At 49.3% G+C, this 8,784-nt stretch overlaps 1 protein-coding gene across 1 annotated transcript; it reads left to right on the top strand.

Moving 5' to 3' along the window:
* Positions 1–4,308: 4,308 nt before the first annotated feature.
* Positions 4,309–7,605, top strand: ESX1 (ESX homeobox 1; the record flags this gene model as incomplete). The annotated part of the gene is made up of 5 exons (XM_080910156.1): positions 4,309–4,393; positions 4,698–4,820; positions 5,422–6,190; positions 6,834–6,879; positions 7,225–7,605. The coding sequence occupies 5 exons, from the start codon at positions 4,309–4,311 to the stop codon at positions 7,603–7,605; spliced, it is 1,404 nt and encodes a 467-aa protein (XP_080766282.1).
* Positions 7,606–8,784: the final 1,179 nt, after the last annotated feature.

Raw genomic sequence — 8,784 nt, 5'->3', positions numbered from 1 at the left:
TTTTAAAACTGGAAGTCATGTTGTGTTTTGTTTTGCATGTACTTTACGCTCATTGTAACTATTAGGTTTTCAATGCATACTGTCAAGCCCTTGAAAAAATCAAGTACTGACTAAAAAATATATTCACATAGTTTTATGTAAAAATTATTTTAATATCTGAAAAAACAGTACTGACAAAAATGTATAATTTTAAGCAAAAAATGTTTAAAATCTGTACATTTATCTTTGTTTTGTAAAATAAAGTCATTTAAAAAAACCAAGTACTGACAAAAATGTATTATATACTTTTATGCAAAAAATGCTTAAAATCTGTACATTTATCTTTGTTCTTTAAAATAAAGTTGTTAAAATAAAAAATAAAATAAAATAAAACTGGAAGTCTCATGTCTGGCTGGGCAGTTTAGCCCTTGCCTGTAACTTCAGTACCTAGGGGGCTGAAGCGGGAGGATTGATTGTGTGGCTTCTTGGACAGGATAGCGGAAATTCGAAAATACTCTTCTGCCATATGTGTGGCAGGACACATCTGAGACTCCAGCACTCAGAAAGCTGAGATGTGAGGATTGTCCCAAGGGGAGGCTGTCCATAGTGACTTCCCAGGCCATCCTGTGCCAAAGAGCGAGCGGCTGGCTCAGAATACGTTTTTTTCATTCACTACCCATTTTTAGAAAGGATCCAACATGAGTAAGGACAGAAGGGAGCATTAAAATGTAAAGGAGGAAAACAAAGTGCTTTCAATTTCAGTATGAACCTGAATATTAACAGGCTGGAGTCCACAGGACAGGAATTGAGCTAGGGAAAGTGCCGACTCTTTGGCAGCCCAGGGAACTTGCCTAAGTTACCATGGGACGGGGACCTAGACAGGCGACTTACTAATGGAGACTGTACTGTTCTCACCCCGACAGGGCATCACTATTTAAACTGGAGGCTGCTGAAGGCAGGTGTTGGTGTTGGTGTTGGTGTTTTAAATGTAGGTTCGGGAGCTTACTCGGATTTGAGAGCCAAGTTTGTGGTTGAAACTACAAGGCATTCTGGCCTGCGACACTCGCAAAACCAAAACTAAACTATAAACCAGCGAGCATTAAAAATACAAACTCACAGCGGAGTGTGCATAAGGAAATACTTAATGGCCCTAAAAATGTTTTTTGTGAACCGTCTCTTGTTCCCAGCACTTGGCATATTTGGGGAGCAAGGTTGCAGTCTCCTAGCAGAGTCTTTGTAGAAGCTTACAGCTCCGGACCTACAAGGACTACGACCAGGAACACCAGGAACGCGGAAACCAACAGTCCTGAATTTTTTTCTGGGTCCTAGCTGAAGAGTCTCTGCCCAAGGCACCACCACACCATTTCTGTTTCTCCTCTCTCCCCTTTCCTAGGATCATTTGCTCCTTTTCTCCCTCCACTATTCTCCTAAGGCAGAAAATCTCCAAGGATTTTCTCTGGGAAGGCACCTTAGAGTTTTTAACTGAATGCCCAGTCTTTGGTAGTGGTGTTTTAACTACTATTGAAGCACATGAAGTAAAATTTCCATTTTTGACTGTAACTTGAAGTGAAAACGGTGTATATATATTAATATTTATTATGTTATATATTAAATAAAATATATAAATATATATCATATATATTATTAAAGAATGTGAAGTTGGGGGATTAGAAGACTTCTTTCTTTCTGACAGGTTCTCACAAAACACCAACTTGAATCAACTATGTAGCTGAGACAAGCCTTGAACCTCCTGCCTCTGCCTCTCAAATATTGGAATTACAGACATTCACTACCACTCACGTACTCACAAGACTTCTGAACTGGCTTCTTCAGATCCAATTATCTAACTGTATGGGGAATTTTATAGCTAAATTTCATGTGGTATGTAATCTAGAAAATGTAATATACTTGTAATTTTATAAAGGTTTTTAACACACACGCGCGCACACACACACACACACACACACACACACATATTGGGAATTCCATTTAGCATATGAGGACAGCCAGCATCAGTCCTTGTTCACTGGGACTATTACTTAGTTTAACATAAGCACCGAGTTATCAACCATCAGTCTAATGAAACACCCGTGGGCAGATCGTTTACAGAGACACGGTCCACTAGAAGATAATTTACTTCCTAGGTCGGTCGGTCAGCAGCAGCCTACATTGTCCTCACAAAACTCCGAGTAACACAGAAATTCCCATCTATGAACTGTTTTAGAAGTTTCAACAGACTCTATCCCTGCAGGAGGTGACCAAAGGCAACTAAAGCCCGGAGAAACAGGTGCTCCCGGTGGGGATGGCGGCAAGGACATTTCTTTCCTCCCTCCGTGCATTTCGGGCCTGCCCTTTTAATTTCTCTCCGTGGTGCTGAGCAAACTGAAGGGGTAGCTTAGATTTCCAGCACTACTGGGTGGGAAATCTCCCGTTCAAAGCCATGTCCAGGTAAAGCTCTGGTGCAGGGGGCAGCCTGGTCTCAGGAGAAACAGAACCTCAGATCCGGATTTGAAGCCTCCAGCCAAAGGACTTTTCCTTCAAATTAACGCCCCCAACACACACACACACACACACACACACACACACACACACACACACACACACACACACACTATTGCGTGGAACATCCTGCGAATTCAGAAACAAGTACTAAAGTGAAAAGTGCACGGATTCTGTAATGCAACGACAAAGTTCCCTGGCCTCCTTCGAAAACGGCCGGCCGCCATTGTGAGTCCGGGACGGCCAGGGCTGTTACCACGGGAAAACCGTGTCTCGAACCGCACCTCCTCACACACACACTAAAGTGAAAATGCCGACCAAAGTGCCTGTAAAGATGAAAATGTGTAATGAAACATACAGTGCCAAACACAAGGACCACAAAAACAAGGCGTTTAATATTAAGGATAGTAACACAGTGTGAGGCACTTGCGAACATCTTTTGGAAAATTATATAGCCGTTTTAAATTTGACGCGCCATTTTCCAGACGTGGGGGTGAGGAGCAAGACGGTCCCAGGAAAAGGAAGGGGGAGGGGCACGAATGTCTAGGCTGAGCACTCTCCCGCCTTTCCGAGCTCAGACACCCCAGAATTTGGCGGGCTTTTAGCGCACGGCAGAGCAAGTTTCTGCTACGCATGTTGTACTAAGAACGGGCCATCTAGCTCCACAAAGGTGCCAAACACAAGTAACTTAAGCATTCTTGGCTAAGTTAAGCTTTTTTACAGTGAAGCTGGTGCACGGTCATTCCCAAAAACTACAACTCTCTAGAAGTATTTGAAGAGGCACGAACGGTTTCTTGCAAGGTGCCTGATCTACTTTCACCTGTGCCACCCCGATAGGCTGCCGTCTACAGAAGCCAACTCAGCACGCTCTGGGAAAGCCTCAGGAGCTCCGATTTTCAAACCAATTCAAAAGCTGGAAAAGCTGGCCATGATGGCTGCCAGCACTCGGGAGGCAGCGACAAGCATATCTCTAAGTTCGAGGCCAGGCCCAGGCTACAGAGTGCATTTCAGGACAACCAAGGTTACACGGAGAAACTTTGCCTCCAAAAAGCCCCCCAAAAAGCCAAAAACAAAACAAAACAAAACAAAAAACAAAAAAATAAAACCTCCTACAAAAACCGACTTCAAGCGGTTTTAACCAACGTAAACATTGCTCTAATTCAGAATCTAGGTGCAGGCAGTACAAAAACAACCAAAAACGCCGTAGTCATAAGTCCTTGGTCGAGTCCAGTGTCCAAATGGTGACGGGAATGGGGACTCATTTTGTTAGACTTCGCGTTCCCAGCCAGTGAATCCGCGTATTTTTCCTTGGGGGAGTAAAATGACAAGGAGCTTGTGGTGCATGCTTCAGAACAGCATAAATACTTCTGAGTGTGCGAGCTGGTGCGAACTCGGAGCTGCTAAATTATGATTCACAACCCTGTGCAGACCCTTCCACGCCCTGGGACTCCTAGGTGGATTTGAAAAGTTAGTTCACTGAAAATGGCAGCCGGTCTTGGCGGGCGCGCAGTGAGATCAAAGTCCGACCGGCACTTTAACAAACACCAGCTGCCACCAGAGCACCCCCTACAGTGTAGTCCCACCCTTCCTGAACTGAAACGCTACTATTTCTTATGGGGGCTTCGAGCGGAGGCACACTATGTAAATCAGATCCCAGGGAGGTGCAAGGGCTGGCCACCCTATAAAAGGGGGTGTGGCTCCTCCCCGAGCTCCAGTCGGGTGCTGGAGCTGCAGCTGGCACCACCTCGCGCCTCGACCTCCGCTCCAGCCCAGACGCCCAAGAAGTTCGCAGGAGCAGGCGACTCAACGGCAGTCCACCGCGCTCCCGCCATGGACTCGCACAGAAAGTGCCAGTGCTGCTACTGCACAGACTTCAAGCACTTCGAAGGAGCAGTGAAGGAGGAAACACTTCAGGGTCAGTTGGCGCCTCGACGCGGTTAGATTGGAGAAGAACCCGGGAGGAAAACTTTTTTTTTTTTTTTTTTTTTTTTTTTTTTTTTTGCGCGCGCACAAACTGACCAAGCGCTGCCAAGCTCGAAGACCTTCGCAGTCTCCGCTGCTCCTTTAGAGCGGCGCCTCTTCACACTAGCTTCTTCCTGGGCTCCAAACGGCTTTTCTTTTTTTTTTTTTTTTTTTTTTTTTTCTTTTTTTTTTTCTTTTTTCTTTTTTTTTTTTTTTTTCTTTTTTTTTCTTTTTTTTTTTGCCCCTTCCTTCTCCAGATCCACAGCCTAGCTTGAGCTCGACGCTTTTGGACGGAGCAAACTACCAGGGAAACGAAGAATTTGAAACAACGTACTTCTCCAACTTTGGAGGCAGCCAGAAGGAGGAAGAAGAGATGGAGAGTCAGTACCTGGACAGGGGTTCCTAGATGGCAACTTAATTCGGGCTCCACCTAGTGTTCCCGGGTTGCCTGTGGGTGGAGGGGGGCGGCGAAAAGGAGGACTGGGTGGGGGGGGCGGCGTGGCTCGGTGGCGGGGAGGGGGTGGCGTAGGGGGGACAATGTGGGGAGGGGGCGAAGTGGAGGGAGTTGGCGGCAGAGGCAGGAATGGTGGGCATCGGGGAGGGGAGCGTAGTGGGGAGAGGGTGGAGGCGGGGGGTGGGGCGGCTAGGAGGGAAGGGTCGTGGGGAGGAGGAGTCATAAGAAGGGAGGGGCGTGGCGGCGGGGAGGAGCACAGGCAGCTGGGCGGGGGGATAGAGACTAAGAGGGGGCTGCAGGTAGAGACAGAGGTAGGACAGTACAGCGCGGAGCAGGGATGGCGGCGGATAGGCGCAGGGCTGATGAAGACCACGCGATCCATCTAGAGGGAGACCCTCACCCTCCCTTTCCCGCGCACCTCCTGGGCCCCCATCCCTCTAGAGGGAACCCCTCGCCCACCCTATCCCGCGAGTCTCTTGAGCGCCAAAGAGCTGGTCTTGTTTATTGGTACTTTCCCCGTACCCCAGACGCTCTGTTCAACTCGGCGTTTCTAGAAGAAGCCAACTACCAGGAACCCAGGGAATTCGAACCCGCAAGAGGAGAAGCAGCGGCCCCTGTTGCAGAGGCACCGCAAGCCTGGAATGGGAATGGAAACCTCGGAGGCGGCTTCCCGGTGACCAACGCTCAGCTGGGGGAGGCCGGTGCCCGCCCCGTGCCGGTGCGGCAGTCCGTGATGCGCCCTCCGATGCTACCTGTTGCTCGCTCTTCGCTGCAGCTCCCGATGCTAGCCCGGCCGGCAAACCTGCTGCAGCCCCAGCCGGAGCCGCTGCCGCAGCCGCTGCCCCAGCCGCAGCCCCGGCCGCTGCCCCAGCCGCGGCCACTGCCCCGGCCGAGGCTGCTGCCCCAGCCCCTGCCGGCAAACCTGCTGCGAGCCCCGCAGCAGCCCCAGTTGCAGCCCCTACTGGCAAACCCGGTGCCGGCAAACCCGATGCCCGCAAACCCGATGCCCGCAAACCGGGTGCTGGCAAACCCGATGCCGGCAAACCCGGTGCCGGCAAACCCGGTGCGGGCAAGCCCGGTGCCGGCAAACCCGGTGCCGGCAAACCCGGTGCCGGCAAACCCGGTGCCGGCCGCGCAGCAGCCTGAGCCGCAACCGCAGGAGCATCCCCAGGAGCAGCAGCAGCAGGTTCCGGAGCAGCCGAAGCCCCGCCGCTACCGCATCTCCTTCTCTCCGATCCAACTGCAGGAGCTGGAGGCCTATTTCCAGCGCGTTCAGTACCCCGACGTGTTTGCTCGGTGAGTGGCTTTTCCCTGAGGTGGCGCCCTTTTCGCGGGCGGGCTCCGGGTTTTCCTAGGTGGTAGCTCCCCCAGAGTAAGGGGTTCGCTAGAGGGCGCGAAAAGCCAGGGGTCCGTCTTAGGCCAGCCGGATCGGGGCGGGGCGGGGGGAGGGGGGATAGGGGAGGGAGCGCGCAAAAGCTTGAACTGGTGGCCGGGCGGCGAGACCGAGGGACCTAACCGCGGAGCTTCTTCGTAGAAGGAGCAGGAATCCGCTTCACTTAAAATGTCGGTAGTGAGTGAGTTCAGCATGAGTTTCTGAAGTTTGGCTTAAAAAAATAATTATAGCAAAATAGAGCTTTCCTACATTTAGCGAACTTTTAAAATCTCTGATTCTCCGCGCGAAATAAGCGTCCCAGTGGGCACCGGTAGAGCGCGGCTACACCGGGCGTTCTTCTCCCACCCCGCCCAGAAAAGAGCTAAAATTTCCTAAGTCCGGGATTCGCTGAGGGCCTTCCCATTCTGACCCAGGTAAAACGAAGGGCCAGGATCGGTTTGTGTTCATACGCTATGAAGATAGAGTCCCCTCTCTGACTTCACACACCGCCTAAATTCTTTCTTTGTATTATAGGAAAACTAACCTTTGCCTATTTTCTCCCATCAGAACGGAGCTTGCCAGACGCCTGGGCTTGCCTGAACCTAGAGTGCAGGTTAGTAAATGTTTGAAAAAGTTAGGTGGGACGGGTATTCTAAAACCCGATGTGTATCGGGTTACATTTCTTTTTTTCTTTTCTTTTTTTTTTTTTTTTTTTTTTTTTTTTTTTGTCCTGAGCAAGCATTTTGTTGTCTTTCGTCACTGCCAATGCTCTTTTCTCGTGCTGTCTTCTTATCTGTGTTCATGTAAAATACCCTTTTCCTTTTATTCAGGTATCGATAAACTTTCTATTTCAGGAAATAAAAAGGTGACTACTTAAGGTTGTTGTGGCTTATGGTTTTCTGTTATGACATTCATTGTCCAATATCCTAAACAACTATTTTTTTCCCTCTGATTGAAGGTTTGGTTTCAAAACCGAAGAGCCAAGTGGAGACGACTTCGACGGGCACAAGCATACAGAAACATGGTTCCAGTCGCTATGGGTCCCCCTGTGGGTGTATTTGTTGATGATAATCATGGTCCCATCCCTATTGTGGAGGTTATTTGGAAGTGGCACCCAATGGTGCCACGTCCCTTACACCCTCATATGATGCCTCTTCCACCCAGGCCTCCTCCAGTATTCAGAATGCCTCTACCATTTAGGCCACCTCCTCCACCTCCGTTTCCCTGGCCACCTGTACCACCTGAAGTCCACATGCCCAATGCAGCAGCGATGGGATATAACCCCAATCCTAATCCCAATTTCAACGGAAATGTCAACTTTGCAGGTCCTAGATACTAAAGTCTACATCAGTTTTGCCAAAGTGTTTTTTTTCCGACCAGATTTATATTGTTCGTAGACACTGCCTAGCATTACTTATCGAATACCTGTTAAATGAAATTATGTACAAAGTTAATGCCTTCTTTGTTATGAATTTGAATAAAGTTTGAATTAGCAGCATATTGGCTTTGAGAGTTATACTGACTTAAGGGTACGGTTGGACTTAAAGTTATGGAATCCATGGAATCGTGGGGACTGCCCCACCTGGGATTCATCTGGTCTCCAGACACGAAACCCAACACCTTTGCCAAGAGGCATTTACTATCAGGAGCCTGGTATGGCTGCTCCTTGGGTGGGTCAGCCAGCAACTGACCAATGCAGATGTGGATGGTTGGAGCCACCCATCAGACTGAGCTCAGGGACCCCGGTGGGTGAGCTGGCAGAAGGACTGGAGGAACTGGGGATGGGGGGTCCGCAATCCCATAGGAAGAACAACACCAGCTGGCCGGACCACCCAGTGCTCCCAGGGACTAGACCCCCAACCAAGGAGTGTACAGGGAAGGAACCGTGGCTTCAGAGGACAGGCAGCAGAGGATGGCCCTGCCTGACAGCAATGGGAGGGGAGGCCCTTGGCCCTGAGGAGGTTTGATGCCCCAGCACAGGGGGATGCTAGAGGGGTGAGATGGGAGAGTGTGGGTGGGTGGGGGAGCACTGTCATATAGGCAAAGGGGAGTGGGGAGGGTGGATGTGGGATGAGGGGTTTGTGGAGGGGTAACCAGGAAGTGGGATATGAATTCCATTTGAGGTGTAAACAAATGGAATGATTAATATAATGACTGAATGAACAAATAAATAAATAAATAAATAAATAAAATTTTAAAGGGGGTATGGATGGAAACTGTTAAGGGGATGAACTTTGAGCAGAAAAGGGACTCCTTTTATAAGATAGCAGCCCTAGGTTACTTTCAATAGGTCACGTTCATTATGAAGTTTTCCAAGTGCCCAAAGCAGGTCTACATGGAGTAACATGCTGTAACTCTGCCTCCTACTCTCTCCATTTGAATTCCTAGTTTGTCTAGGTGAGAGCATGCACATGTGCCAGATGGTTTGGGGAGTGTTTCGGGAAAGGAAATAGTCACTCCCGAGCAGGGTGGTATTGCAGTCAATCAAAGGAGCCCGGGCCAAATCCTGAACTCAAAA

The sequence above is a fragment of the Micromys minutus genome, assembly GCF_963924665.1.
Source record: "Micromys minutus genome assembly, chromosome: X".
NCBI classification, from domain to species: Eukaryota; Metazoa; Chordata; class Mammalia; order Rodentia; family Muridae; genus Micromys; species Micromys minutus.
The sequence above is the reverse complement of the archived record's forward strand: the minus strand, read 5'-3'. Positions and strand labels throughout refer to the sequence as shown.